The following is a 16,153-nucleotide window of genomic DNA, read 5'->3' as shown; positions in this document are numbered from 1 at the left end:
CAACATACATATTGTATATATACAAGTGGCGACTAAAATGTGCAACCTACTTAAGTAGTGTATATATAAAGATATAAGTATAACCTAAGTTGCACTTAGTGCAGTATTGTGATGTATATGAGTCTTATCTAACAGTGTTCAAAAGTTGTATTGCCTGTGGTAGGAATAATTTCTTGTTGCGGTACTAAAAATGGTACTAAAATTGTGATTCATTGTGCAGCCCTATTCTTACGGAAGAGGATTAGGGCCACGTGTGAAAAAATGTATTTGAGTTCTGAGTTTAAAGTCACAATTCTAAGATTAAATTCTCAGACTTCTGAGATTAAAGTCTAAAAATAAATATAATTATTTTTTTTTTTTAAATCAGAATTCTGACTTTTTTATTTGTTTTAAATTCTGACCGTATTTTAATAATTCTGACTTTAAACTCAGAACTCAAACACGTTTTTTCAGACGTGACCCTAATCCTCTTCCGTTTATTCTCAATAAAGAAGTGAAGAAAAAAAATAAGTTATAGAAGAAGTTGACGCCTCTTGCACTAGGACCCATCAGACTGGGTAGCCGGTAACGATCCGGCGCTAGGACCCATCGGACACCGGTCTCGTCTCTTTGTCTCCACCAGTCAGAGCCTCCTTCTCTCCGTAGTCTCATTCCGTGTCTCTCTCCATCAGCAGCGGTCTGGATGCTTGCAGGGACAGAAACATGGCTGTGAATCTCGGCAAGAACAGACTGGCCCTGCTGACCGCCTACCAGGACGTCATTGACGAGACCTCGGACACCGACTGGTAAGTCCTGCGGCCGGCCCGGCCATCCCTTCTTTCCTCCCCCCTTCGCTCTCCCATCCCTTCTTTTCTCCCTGGTTCGATGCGTTGCTGCTCTCTTGGCTTCCCCTCGGGGGGGTTTTGTTGTCCGGCTTGGTGCACGCTGAGGATGCGCAGGACAGGGGCGCACCGTGCGGGCATCATCATATCCTCATCATCCTCATACCTTTAGTGGTGAAAACTCCAGACACGCAGGCCGGGGCAGATTCACTGCTCCACATGTGATTTGTTCGTAGGCTAATTAAGCGCATTAAGCATCTACGAGCCGGACGAAGCTTTAAAGCAGTGAAAGTGTGAGTTTTGTTTTTGGGGTTATAAATCAGAGAGCAGCAGTTGTTTTTTTTTTTTTTTTTGTAGTGTGAACTGAACTGCACTGCAGAGTCGAGGCAATGTGCTGCTGTGCAGTGCAACACTGTGTGCGCACTGGACACATAATTGTGCAAGCGGACCGCTTTGTTTCCTCTGAGTTTCTCCTCTCAGTCGGGACCAGGTTTACTCACAGCCAGCTGGAAGCAATTTCAGGCTTTTATGTAACGCGATGCAGCGGCGTGTGTGAGCCTTCAGCAGGGGTAAGCGGGCCTTGTCCATAGATACTGATGAGCCCCTGCATCCCTAAAACGAGGGGCGGAGAAGAGAGGGGCGAGGCCGGGGGTGGATGGTGGTGGGGTGGGTGTGTGTGTGTGTGTGTGTGTGTGTGTGTTGGGGAGGGGGGCCGCGCTTCTGTCATCATCATCATCATCATCCTTTGTAGCCTTTGCTCACTTGGGAAAAGTGCAAGAGGTGGTAATAAAACGGCTGCTTTAAGTATTGGATGTGGAAGTGAAATCACTGTGCTCAAACCTCAGTATTCGATGTCCTAGTTTCTCATGAAACAAGATCTTGAAAAGACCGATAAGTTTTACTTTTACATGTAGGAATTTTATATGAATTCCAGACAAAGTTGGAAATTACGTTGCAAAGAAAATTGTCTCCAAATATGGACATGCAGCTATTTTCAGTGGGATTTTAAAGTAGTTGATAAATGCTCTTTTTGTGTACGCGTTTGTACAAAAACACAATAAGCACCTTCTTTTTTCTTTTTTTTTTTTCTGTAAACCAGAATAAGAAGTTAATATTTAACCAACAGGGTTATAATCTGAGCCCACAGACACAACAGCTCCTGAATGCAGCACTGTTTATGAAGGACTTTCTAGCTTAGATGTCCCAACAGCATATGAACCCGGAATAGGAAAGTTACAGGTGAATTAAAGTGATGCCAAAGGGAAAAGAGTGCCATAAGCTGGAGGTATTGTGTAGGATTGTTGAGTGTTGCTTAGTATTTCTACCGTCATGTCCCTCCTGTTGCACTTTTAGGAGTTAATGAAGCAGGTAAAAGCCATTAGAGGAGGTAATATTTGACTTTGAGCAGGACTGTAGGTTTGGAGTTAAACTGTAACCTGTTGTCCTTGATCATGATAACCCTGCAGTCACGACTGTAGCAGTGTAAACAACAATTCAGTAACGCCAAAGTCAGAACATTTGTTAAACACTTTTTCAACTTAACTGCAATAAGTGATATATTTTCGGCCTCTTGGGGGCAGCAGAAACAAGTCGTGTACACACCATTGACATATCGTCACCTTTTAAGTTGATGTGGTGACTGTTTTCACACATCCAGCAGCTACGGAGCATCATTATTATTCATATGGCGTTATGTTTGTGTCCACCTGGTGAATGTCAGTCCAATATTCTATATATTATACACTCTTGGCTGTTTTTGGTCTCCACCATCTCCTGAGGGAAACATCTGGTCTCTTTAGCTGCTAAATGCTCCACTAGACGTGTGAATCTTCACCTGTCTCACGATTCGATTTGATCATGATTATCCCGTCAACGATTTGAATCACTTCGATATCACGATGCGTCACCTCCGCGCTGAGAAAAAGTGCGGATGCTCCCAAAGTGATCAATGCTACTTCACCAATAGACTATATATTATATACTTATATATAAGTATTTGAAACTAAGTAAAGTGCTGTAACGTGAACAGTCTATAGTGCGATAGAACAATAAAATCTGAGCGGCAGTTGCTGGTTGTGTTTAGCCGCTCCAGGACGCTCTGTAGCGGGACGCTCTGTAGCGGGACGCTCTGACGCTGCTACCAGCAGCCAGGCACCGCCAGATGACCGTCCTTTCAGGGGCCGTTGTAGCCAGAGTTAAGCCAGAAAAAGTGAGTGTCATGCGGCGATGACAGTTAAATTTAGGCCCCAATACGAATCGTTAGGTTTAGGAAAAAAATCTGGATTCAAACATTCCCGAGGAACGATCGAGCCGGGTTTCCTGGGTGAAAGTATTTTGTTTTCGCCGCAGATAGTGAACGCCGCTTCACGGCTTGAACACGCTGTGTTTTATGTCGACACTACGTTGGGTTATTTCACTCCGAGATTATTTTCCATTGGATATTGAAGCGCATAAGTGTTATAGCATGCCTGGCCGAGTGGCACAGTATCCACGGAATTGGAAGGGAGATTTTTATTCTAAAATTTTTTGTTTTGTTGTGCATGATGAAAAAACATTCATCCTTCATCAACAAATTCAAGCAGTCAGATAAATATAAACTCTATAAAACCTTTTTTTTTTATTGTATCTGCTCTTAAATAAGACACTTCCTGAATGTAGCTGACAACAGACAAAAGGCAAAAACAAAAAAAGCTGCGACTAGAAAATTAACAAGTAACATCAGTAGGCCATGAGCGATTATGGTCTGTCACTGCAGCTATGCACAATCGTCTGGGTCTGATTGCGATGCATCGATGCGATGATTCATTTCAACACCCCTTTATGCTCCATTATGTTGACCAGCTGTTCTCTAACTGTGTCTGTCTGCTATTTGCTGCTGAGCAGGTAGTGTACAGTGGCTTTTTAGTTGAAAGCGATGCACTGAGAGCACTGAGAGTGAAGCAGAACAGTAAAGTTGGAGCCGGACAGATAAACAATGAGCTCAAACTCACTATAAATCTCATGAAGCCGAGTGGAGCTACAGATTCAGCTCATCATTCTCTGTAGGTTCCCTTTCACATTGTATTCACATCGTCATCTCTCTTAATTAAAATGAATGGGTGCATTTGGTTTAAGTGATGTCATTGAATTTATAGCCTGAACACAATAGTGAGCACTAATTTCCAAATCACTGGAGGTTGAGCCGTGTTTGAGCTCAGATTACAGATCCTGCATTGAGTGGTTTGGAGCCCAACACTCTCTAGTCACCATCTTAACTATGAAATGTGAACCTGTGCCATATGTTGCATTAGTCCAAATGAGGTCAGATTGACTTAAAAACAAACGCACTGGTTCTGCTTTCAGTTTGTAGCCGTGGTGGTTTTTGGGGGAGGTTTTGGTTCCACATTTTGTTCCTGGTTTGGACACAGTCTGGATACTAAATAATAAAATTGTCAGATTAATAGATAATGAAAAATATAAATTGCAATCCTTTAAAATAAACGGTTAAGACAACGCTGCATGATTTTGTCACAGCCCCAAAATCTGAGCTAGTTGGACTTTTAGGAATTTGAACACAAGTTTGGATGCAAATAACATTTACAGGCATTTGAACAAATACATTTAAAGAGTCCCTAACAAATGAAGGCAGAATTGGAGGCTTATCAGGCTGTTCATTTATGCTGGATTTTGAAACTTTTTGATACCAGCGCCAATATTATGTTGGTAGCTACACGAAAACCCCCTTTTTTTGATATAGATATTAAGGAATATAAAACAATTTCTTTACAAAACCATTTTGTATTTAATAAAATAAGGTAAACCTCTGTAACACAGAGCAGCTAAATCTTAACAAAATAGGGATAATATTTACCAAAATTTACATTTTTAAACGAGGCAATGTTTGATCAAAGAATAAGTACGCTGGACACTTTTCGGTCAGTACTCAATAAGCATTGAGGTTGGATACCCAGCCCTCTGGAAACACTTCTCTACCACTGCTAAAAGCTTCTTTCTGGGTTGTTATTTTGATAACTGACAAAAGTTAGTTTACATTCTAGTTTACATTCATAAGATACAAACATATCATGCGTGTGTCAGACATGATGAAGTCCTGCACTCATTTCTCTTCCTGAGCATGTTTGTGCCTGGCACCGAGCTCTCCAGGGATGCAAGGCGGCCTTGTTGAGTGCTTGTTAAGTTGTTGATCCAGGAGGAAATGATGCATTTTCCACTCATAAGTCTGACTCTCTGTGCTTCCTTAACCTCTGGCAATATACCCCTGTTTGTATCTGTCACTATGTCGTGTCAATGTGAGTGACAGCTGCCAGCAATCAACCCAAAGGTTAATGTCTTTCTTTCAAATGTTTGCTTATTCTGTCGGATGATCTGGTGGAGCCGGGAGATGATGCAGAGGGCCTCAGGCCTGCCCCCGTTTTTCACACTTGATGAGATTTAAACAAAGGCAGAGACTTGCAAACACCGCTGACCCCAAACAACATGGGACCCCCCCAAACACCCTCCAACCCCTTCTGTCCTAATAATGATATACCCATCTATCCATCTAAGACCTTTTTAAAGCTAAATGAGAGCAGTAGTGGTTTGGTTCCCATGTCTCTGATTTGCTCAGCTTCAAACAGGTCTGCTGTTGTGCACAATAATGGAAAAACAATCAACCAATCGGAGCTTTTGTAAGTAGTATTAGTAATAATCTTACATAAAGAATAGTGACGGGTAAATGGCTACAAAAATGGCAGCAAGAAATGATTGACGGTCATAAATGTTGAATGCTCCGAGCAGCTTCCGTGTCAACCTGATATGACGTTGGGATGGAAATGTCAGGCACTGATTAATGAGGGCAAAACAAAAATATGTTGGATTAATACTTTTGGACTGACTGAATACACTATTTTACTTAACTTAGAATCTGGGAAACTGTACTGGGCATTTGTCATTATTTCATAGACCAAACAATCAATCAAGAAAATAACTGAGAAGAATATTAATTGTAAATGTAAGGAAAAACGTCAGTTGCAGCCCGAAAACAAATTCAGTCTCACTAGTGCAGTAGTAAAAGAAAAATGAACTAATTTATTAATTTTTCAATGAAAAAGCCCAAACGTTTCGTAGTTTTAGCTTCTTAAATGCTAATTTTGCTGATTATTTGTCTCCAATTGTAGTTAACCACATATTTCAGGGGTTTGGACTTTTGGTTGGACAAAACAAGCACTTTGGGAAATTGAAATGGACATTTGACATTGAAAATAATTGACTAATCAATGATGAAAGAATCTTTGTTTGGCCTAAATTAAAAACAGGTCCACAGATAAAAGTAATAATTCCCTACAAATGGTAGACTCCATTTCTTTAAGGATTCCACAAGTAGTGTTGCGTTCTCTTTATCTTGTAAAGCTTTGTTAGTGTCTCCTCCTCTTTTTGGGGCAGCAGTGGAATCAGTCAGGAAGTTACTTGAAGGTATCTACATAAGAGTGACATGACACTGTCATGACACATGAACCCTAACTCTAACCCTAACTTGTCATGACAAAAAATGAATGACACTTACTGACAGAAGCGTTATGTCATAAACATTTATGACTTGTTTATAATGTTTAACACTCTTATGTAGATACCTTCAAGTAAAGTGTAACCGGAATTTGTTTTTTCTCATGAAACACAAAAGCGTTTGAGGTTTATTCATTGATTACATGAAGTCCTCAATGCGTGTTCCTGTGAACAGGCCTTATCTCCGCCTCGCTCGCTCACTCACTCACTCACACATCCACAGCCCTGCGATCATGCAGCTTGTTACTCCAACCTGGAGCTCTGTCAACAATATGGACACGGCAGCCGTGACCGGCTTGCAGGCAGCCTAAACTGAAGTGATAACAAGCAGGAGGGATCCAGATGACAGATGAGTTGGCCCGAGTCTTGTATTCAGCCAGAGAGTAGGATGAAACCCTGTCTCCACTGATAACGCAGAGAATGATCCGGACAAGGACTCTATTAAAACAAGGCTTGTTTTTATACTTATATCTGCCCAGAGCCACTCTGGTAGCCTGGCTCTGCCCTCCTACGTACTGTCCGGTAGGACCAGGCTAACAAGAGGGGAGACAACAACAACGACTAGGATTAGCTACGCTAGCGTTAGCCTTAGCCAACTCCTTCACCACTAACGAGAGTGAGCTGGAAAATCAAACTGTTCCCGAACCCCGTGGGGAGGAGGGCCACAACATCATGGCCACCAACACAACTCAGCAAAGATTGTTCTTGCTCGGGCTTTAACTTCTGGATATTCGGCAGCGTTGCCACAACGGACCGAATGGCTTCGCTCGCATCTTTCTCCGCCGCCATTACTGAACTACAACTCAAACTAGCACACAACCTCAACGTCATCGTTCTCAGCCACTCCCTTTGTTCGTTAATTGGACTGCCAAATATTTGGCTGGAGAAAACCCAAGACTATACCGCAAACCCAGACGGAGTACTGAAGGAAAATGAAAATTGAGCGGAACCAGGCTAGTTCTCATGAACCATTTGTACAAAAAGCTACTTATGCACTGTAATTCGTAAGCATTCCACAAAATTGTTTTGTTTTTATTTAAAAAAATAAATAAAAATTCCACACACAGCGCTTTCAAGCCACGGACCGGAATTCGCTTCCCGGGGAAACAAAAGACTTTCACCCAGGAAATGCGTGTTCCTTGGGAGTTTTTTTAATCCAAACCTGCTCCAAGTCACCTTTTTATCAGGTATTAATTTCCGTACGATATCGTAGAAACCCTTGCATGAGAATGCTTTGCCTAAAGACACCACTCAGTGCAGCAGCTTTGCTCTTTGGATGGCAATGTTGTAGAGGGAGAACACAAAGTTTACTGTCTGTAACGGAAAAGCACATTTGGAATAACACAACTATCCTTCTATGAACTGATTATTTATGTTATTGTTGGCAAGCATGAACCATAACTCCAAGGACGGCGCTTGTGTCTCTGTGTATTATAGAAGCAAAACTAGCTGCAGGTTGTTGGATTAAGAAACCGTAATGTGAAGTCTCTCCTTCAGGGAGGCGTTTTGATATACTGAATAATCTAAGTTTGTTGCTCACTCAGCCTGAGACTTAATCGAAGGTTGACTGTTGTCCGCTTTCAAGTGTGACAATCAAACTTAAAGCCACACTATTGTTTGAGCCTTTTATTCACAGAAAACTCTCGGTACATCTGAAATATCTCAACCATTATGGGATTGATTGTAATGCAATTTTTTCTTTTAAAAACATTCACAAATTTTGGCGAATGAATCCTAATGCCTTTTGGTGATCCTCTGATCTTTCCTCTAGCGCCACCATGAGGTTGATTTTTGTGGTTGTAAGTGAAATATGTAGACTTAACTTTTGGATGGATTGCCATGAAATTTGGTTCCCCTCGGGATGAATTGTAATCACTTTTCATCTAGCCCCATCATCAGGCCAACATTTTAATTCGTCCAATACTTTGGGTTCTGACTAAATACCTGCAAAACAAGACATTTCCACTCACAGAGCCACTGTAGACTCTTTGAATGAGTTACTATGAGGGATGATCAGCAGCTTGTTTATATTTCCTCCCAATGTAAAAGATTAAGACCTACTTTATTGATCTAGCAAGGTGAAATAAAATTTTACATTTCTCCCTTGTGCATCCACATGCAGGCAAGACAATTCAGTTTAGTATAAACAGAACTACATTCACAGTCTGTCTGTTTTGGAGCATATCCGGCCCTTGTTTACCTTGTTGACCTCATGTCGTGTGGTATCCTGTGGCAGCAGGAAGCCGACATTTTGGTTGCAAAAAGACATTAAATCAATGAAATATTTTAATACTGCTGGGCTGTCATTCACAGACGGTGATGTGCATATTAACATTTAAAATATGAAGGCATGGCACGGTGTATATTATTGCAAACCTGCTTTTGTTATAAATCAACTTTTAAACTGATAAGACTGAGTTGACAGTTTTCAAAAATAATACAGGTAGAAGAGACGGACGGCTACAGATTTTACATCAGTGCTGCTGTATTTAGGGCTGCACGATATGAGAAATATCTAATTGCGATTATTTTTGACTGATATTGGTGGGAATGATTACGTTTTTGTATCATTCTCATTTTCATTGAAAATTATTGACATTGAAAGAAATTAAAATGACTATAGTGTGATTTTTGCGAGGATCTGTACCAAACAAAGATTTATTTTCTTTAGTCTGTAGGATACGATTTGTAGGCCGCGAATACTTAATTCAGAATGGTTTGACACATTGCCATTAACAAATATTGCGCCCCCCTGCGATTTGGATATTGCACTAGTCCATATTGCAATTTCGGTACAATTGCGATTAATTGTGCAGCCCTAGCTGTATTTGAAGGCAAAATGTGAGCTTGGTAGATACCAGAGTAATACTAAGATGGTGATGCCTTTTCCAGCCTTATCATTATTTCATCCAGTGCCAGAAGGAATAAGAAAATGTCAGCCCTTGAACCACAAATGTCACACTGTAGTCAAGGTGACGTTGTGAAAAAGGGCAGTGAGTGACTCAGGGTTATCCAATATCAAACAATTGGCAGAGGTTCAGGAATGCGGAGTGCTCTGTGGCTGCTGATTGGCCCGAGGCTGATGTCATATGACCCTTTGACCCCCCCCCCCCCTCCAGCTGTTTGAAGAAGCCATTACCTGACGAGTCACCTCTGCCAGCCTGACAAAAGAAGGAACCAGTGGTAAGAGGAGTCGAGCAGGAGGGCCGGCGAACTCCTGAGTCACGTTTCATCAATTGAAGCCCTCAGACAAAGAATTGCCATCTCTGACGCATTTGTTCATTTCATAAACCGTTTCTCCTTGCTTGCATTTTTCTACTTAGCTGATTATTTATTAATGTACTTCCTGTATTCACCCCTGAGAAAGCTTTCTATTCACACTGATGTTCGGCCATTTAACCTAGCGCTGAAGAGCTTTGAGGTCAAAGGAAAAAAACAGCTACGGGCTATGTACTTTGGCACACTGGGCTCTCTGTGTTCTTTGGTGGTGGATTTACTTAGGTAATAAATTCAAGATTAAAAACCTGAATAAATCAGTGGAGAAATGTACTGAATGCAGATGCTTTCAATACCAGGGCTAACCAATGGTTTGATGAAAAATAATGTGAACCATAAGTTATGGCCTTCATGGTCACAAGATCTCAACTGGAAAACCTTTGGGGATAATTTAAGTGAGGAGCACTGATCACCCATCTGGATAACTGACCAAACGGACAATATGCAGCCACATTCAGAAATGTGCTTAGCTAAGTATTTCTGCGATGAAAAACATTTGTCAGGTTGGATTTAGAGACTAAAGATTCATAACAGAAAGTCTGCGTTACAAACCAAAGCCATGGAGTTTGAAAATCGTGGGAGTTTTCCAGGCAGGGAGGGTCTAAAGTTGCGTTTCATTTACCTTTTTGAGGTTGGAACTGGGAATGAGGTCACACCTGAGTTGATCGCGTTCCAATTCAACCCGTTCTCACTCCCAACTCATAAAATACTGACGCTTGGTCAGTGGCTCTCAGCGTCAGATACGACGCAAAAAGCGCCCTTCAGCGCGTGTGTGTATATACAGGGCAGAGCAGCAGCTACTGCTTACTACGCTGTAATATTATGTAGTATTAAAAGCGACAACGTTAGAGAGTAGTATGAAAGCCCGAAATTCCACATAGCGAGTCTGGTTGGGGTGGTGGATGGGTCAAACAACACAGGATCTTCAGCCCGGAGGGGTTCGTGTCCCACGTGTCACCCAACTGTCCTGTTCTTCTTTTCCTAAACCTAAATGTCCCGTTCTTGTACCGCGTGTCACGTAAACATACCTTTTTATAGGCCCACCCACGATCGTTTTCCTAAACCTAACTATGTCAAAGTGATGCCAATAGGGGGGACTCCAGACAGGTTAGCCATTGTAAGCAATACCAGTTGATAACAATGCATTATGTGGTATTTTGCATGTGCAAACACCGTAGCAACATGTCCACAGATGGAAGATGGACAGTACTGCGTGTACAGCTGATTTTATGAGACACGAGTAAGACAGAAGTGATAATAAACAGTATATTCATACAGCTTCCACTGCTGTTGATGCTCGGAGCGGCCATGTTGGATTGTGATGTCGGGGTTGGTAAAGCTCTCCCGAGTTTCCGAGTGGGAAATCCGACTTCAGTTGACATCCTGCCGGTGAACCCGGAAATGCCGGTCTCCCAGTTTAACTAGAACGCACAATAACAAATTATGCTATAGAGTTGCATTATGGGAAGTGTAGTATCCAGTGCTTTTGGAGCTTGATTGTTCTAGGCCACTAAAAGTCAGCCGTTTCCTTTTTTTATATGACCCCCAACTTCATGAAAGTGAAATAATACATTTGCTAGAGTAACAGATTAATCTGCTGATGTTCTTGATTAATCAGTTATTTGTTTTGTCTATAAAATATCCGAATACATTTTTTTTTTTTTTTTTTTTTTTTTTTTATACATTCCATCATAAATTCTACACAGCCCATACTATGTATTTTATTCGACAGTCCAAAAGCGAAAATAAATATTCCTAAAGCATTAAATTCTCACTTTTTAGAACGGAGACTTTAATTTTCCGTTGATCGACTAATTGATTAATCAATATTTAGATTTTTTTTGTTTTGTTTATGAATTATAGGCGGCTGGGGCTTGTTGTATTTTTGTGCTTTCGTAATTTAAAGTAAATTAATGAATGAATACATACACACATTACAAACATGATTAAATAATAATAATCTCATACTGTTTACTCTATTCAAATGTAATGTGGTAAAAAATGTTCTCAGGTGGATACACAGTGCCATATGAAGTATTAAACTGTCTTTAGTAGACATGTTTTTTTTTTCCACAGTGCACTGACAGCTCTCTCTCAGATTAATATAGAACAGGGTCAGTAGTACAACATGCAAAGCAGGCTCTTACCTTCATCACGTCTGCTTTGTGAAACACAGTTGGACATCTTTTCCCTGGACAATTAATCCCCACTTCTTTTACATTTATAGCTTCTTCACTTGCATGTATTGAGTCAGGAAAAGGCTTGTTGTTTTGGTTTTTGACATTGTATGTCTTAAAACATTTCAGTTTTTTTTAATCAACTTTCATAATTTACTCTGTCCAGTGTTATACGTGAATGTCTATCGCAAGTTAGAGAGCCTAAGTACTTTAAAATTGCACAGAAAACAAAGTGTTTCTTTTATAATTCTGTGATTTAGAAAAAAAGAAAATGTTCACATTTGTGAAGCTTTAACTAACCAAGTTTTTAGCTATTTTGACATGACAAATGGTTACTAACTTTCAAAAACTATAATAAATTATCATGTTATGTTGAATGATCCATTTAATGTTGAGTGATTTTAAATCAAGTGATTAGATTTAAAGGAATGACAATAGGTTGAATGTATACAATGGCTTCTGTAATGTTAGTTTTTTTTCTGCTAGTGTTGGTAACACTTCATTTTTTAGGTGTGTGCATAAGACTGACATGAACATGAAAGAGTCTATGAATGTTTGACTGTTAAACCGCACTTAATGCAAAGTTGGCATCGTTTAAAATGTCTTTGTTATGACAAATTGACATTAAGCGAGACAACATAACCTGCCATAAATATGACATAGCAGGCCTAATTATCAAACTTAAAGAAACAATTTAGCTTTGTGTGTTAACATTACATTAAACTGTCATAAGTATTTGGTTTTGACATTGGCTGTTATGAGACAATTAGGCCTATAATTGTTTCATGAATATTTTTCCTTGACCTCAAGTGAAGTGAAACCATTTGGACTTGTCATTAAGATGTCATAAATGTTATAAGGCCAGTTTGACGATGGGGAATACAGTACCGAGGTGATTTACAGAGTTTTTGAAAGCTAGCTTGATGCTACTTGTTACCAAAGTAACTGCTAACTGCTGCTAATTGTGATTAGCTGCCGTTGCCTAGTTAGCTCGGTTAGCTGTACAGTTTCCTGTCCTATTTGCTGACAGCCCCGGGGGTTCAAGGAGCCAAACCTGGAAAGAAAACCACCTCTGTATTCCCTGTCGTCAAACTGGCCTCTGTCGGTCTCATTGCTCATAGCCTTTAAATACTGTCTTTGCTCAATGACAGATAGCAAATTTCCATGCTAGCTTGTTCGCAGTTGGCCAGCGTGTTAGACATTAGCACACAGATATTCATAAACACGCTTTGTGAATAGCCACAACATTACAAAGCCTTTTAAAAAAAGATGTATGTTTTATTTGGTTTCCTCCTACCCTTTATCATTTTTTTTCTCTGCTTTTTTCTGCTTTGCCTTTCTCTCTTTCTCCTGTCCCCCTGTGTTTAGTTTTTTCCATCTTATCTTTCTCCCTTCTCCTCTTCCGGCTGGCAACTCGCCGCAGCTCCATAATGGGGTTGTAACCTTCAGTAAATGTCTCAGAGAAACGTGAGATTGTGTGTCAGGCCGAGGTCAGCGTCATGATGAGGAATGAGGAGGGTGATGGTAACGCAGACGATGAAAACAACAAATCAAAACCAGACACGCCTCAGGCCTTACAGGGACAATCTGAAACACTTATTCTGATTTTTTTCCTCGGCAGACACTTGTCAGATGAAGGGAAAAGTTACAGAACTTACAATGAAATACACTGCTTTTTCAATATTGTTAGCAATCCACACTGAAGCCAGTGGCTACACCGAGCAGTAAATAGCATTGATGGCTTGTGAGTTTGTAGAAAGGGTTCATAAAACACAGGGCTTTCAAGCAGGGTAGCGGAGTTTGTGTCCCGAAAGAAGTAAGGGGAAAACACAAAACTTTCACCAAGGAAACAGGTTTTTGTGTCCCTGGAGTACTACTTAAAGGTGCAATATGTAATACCGACAGCTAGCGTCTAAATAGTTATTGCAGTCCAAATTCAAAATACTGGACAGAGTCTTCTCCCCTGGCCCCTCCTCCCCAGACTCGAAGTTCACGGAGATTGTCAGGTTGAGAACGCAGCATCCAACAATGTTGCTAGATGCTAGTCTCACATAGCCAGACATTACTTCACAGCACAGTGGAGTAGCTAATGTTAGATGCTGGCCATGTTGTCATAAAAGCCTGTGCTCACGAGGAGCTCTGTACCCGACTGACAACCACCTTATCTCAGCATAAAATGACTGCAACGACCGCTAAAAACACCACTACCTCGCTGTCCTCTCTACCCGACTGACAGACACACTTTCTCGGCTTAAAATTACGGAAACCGCTAAAAATACCATTACCTCGCCGTCCTCTCTACCCAACTGACAGACACACTGTCAGCTTAAACTTACGGCATCAACCACTAAAAATGGCACTAACTCACGGTCCTCTCTACCGATTTATGGCCACCCTTTCTTGCCTTAAAATTACTCACCGCCACTGAACAGGCTAAACGTTGTAAACCGCCGTGGCCCGCTTGCCTGGTACTCTGGTAACGTTTGCAGTTATGGTATGTTAGCATGGCGGCGTTAGCCAGGACAAGTCAGGATCACTTTACTGGGTGTGTCAACTGTTTTTGCTAGTAACCAACTCGAGTACTATATATAATTCAATGTGAGTACACAAATGTTGAATTGACATAAAATGCCCGTCCCTAGTAGCTGTGATAAATTAGCCTGAAGCTAATGCTTACCTGTTCAGGAGGAAATTAGCCAACTCTGCGTCCGTTTGGGCTCTAAGCTGTCTCCATCTTTCAAATACATCTCCAATATTTACCCAGGTTTTGTTAGGTCTCGGGTCACGCAACTGTTCGAAACATGCCAAGGTTTTTTTTAGGGTGGGTATAATCTATCTACGTTGATCTCATTAATTTGTTTGCTGCTTCCACAGCTGTAGCGCGCTGGGTTGGCGTTTGTAGTTGATACCAACACACAGACCAAAACACAAACCGACATTTCGGAACGGAAATTTCAAAAGAGAAAATACTGCCATTAGCATTGTTGTCAGAATCGATAGTATTTCAACTTTGCATGTTTCCTTAATAATTAAATATAATTAAATACAGTAAATATTTTACATATTGCAGCTTTAAGGGGACCAGTGTTTTAACCCAAACCAATCTTTTTTTCTAATCTCATGTAGTCGTTTTGGTGCCTAAACCTAAGTGTCGTCGCCGCAGGACAGTCAACCTTTGTCAGCTAAACAGTTTTCAGAGATACAAAAGAATACGGTTGATTGCCACACTAGAATCAATAAATATTGCTACTTAAATCTAGGGTTGAAATGATCTCACTGCATTACAGATAACATCTGCTGGGACAATATATTGAGCAAATATTTTTTGATGTGCTGATATTGACTGTTATGTCAGCCAATGAGCAACAACAAAAAACACAGAGCACTAACAAGTTTACACTTGCAGGCCTGTGGCTAATCTGGTCTGCACATTTATTAAAGCATCCTTCTGCTGCTGCTTTCAGTACAGAGGCTATTTTTGTACAGACACATGCTATCTGAAATGATGAATTTGATGTCAGGATGACTCGCCCCAAGTGGACACGTAATGAAGATTTTCTGTTTTCATTGTACAATATGGAGGTCTGTACAAATACAGCTGGTGGGTGGTGCAGAACGCTGGACTGAAAATGAATTTCCATCCAGAGCTTTTTAAACTATTCAGAGTGCCTCACAAATCAGTTACATCTGGCAGAAACCAGGGAGGTTCTCCACTCAGATTAAACTCGGCTCTGATGTCAGTGGTGACTTTATTTGGATGTTTTCAAAGGGCTGATCCTTCAAGGAGATACAGATCAGATTTATTAAATTGTTTTGTACTGAATCTGAAGATCCTGAAGTACCTTCCCTGCTGATCTGCTCTCTTCACTCCAAAACTCTTAAAGACCTCATAGTATGCTTATTTTGAGGTTCCTAATTGTATGTAGAGGTTGTACCAGAATAGGTTTACATGGTAAATACATTTTTTTATTTTATTTTTAACATTTGTTGTACTGCACACTGCTGCAGCTGTTGAGCTCTTCGTTTTAGCTACTGAGTGAGGCATCTCACTTCTGTTCCATCTTTGTTGGGAGTCGCACATGCGCAGGATCTAGTATCTTCGGGCCTCCGCTCTAACTAGCTTGGTTTGAGGGCGTGCCACACTAGCAGCTAGGTGAGCATTATAACATGTGTTACAAAGTGACGCAAAATGACGCGAGTTTGTCACCGAAGTCTGTACTACAATAGAGCTGTTGAGCAGTTTGTGAACAGTGTTTTCTGTTGGAGATGGTAAGTCCCTTTGGGGTGCACTTTGGGCTTTTTCACTTTGTAAACCTTAACATTATTACATTACATGCA

The 16,153-nt window shown here is 40.7% G+C and overlaps 1 protein-coding gene across 3 annotated transcripts in view; it reads left to right on the top strand.

Moving 5' to 3' along the window:
• The first annotated feature begins 626 nt into the window (after positions 1-626).
• dbn1 (drebrin 1) overlaps positions 627-16,153 on the top strand; it is a 137,446-nt gene continuing 121,919 nt past the window's right edge. For all 3 annotated transcript variants that reach the window (XM_078265482.1, XM_078265483.1, XM_078265481.1), the window contains exon 1: positions 627-785. In XM_078265482.1, the coding sequence (XP_078121608.1) occupies positions 703-785 (83 nt within the window). In that variant the 5' untranslated portion in view covers positions 627-702. The remainder of the gene's footprint in view (positions 786-16,153) is intronic.

Source organism: Sander vitreus, chromosome 13, assembly GCF_031162955.1.
Source record: "Sander vitreus isolate 19-12246 chromosome 13, sanVit1, whole genome shotgun sequence".
Lineage (NCBI taxonomy): Eukaryota > Metazoa > Chordata > Actinopteri > Perciformes > Percidae > Sander > Sander vitreus.
The sequence above is the reverse complement of the archived record's forward strand: the minus strand, read 5'-3'. Positions and strand labels throughout refer to the sequence as shown.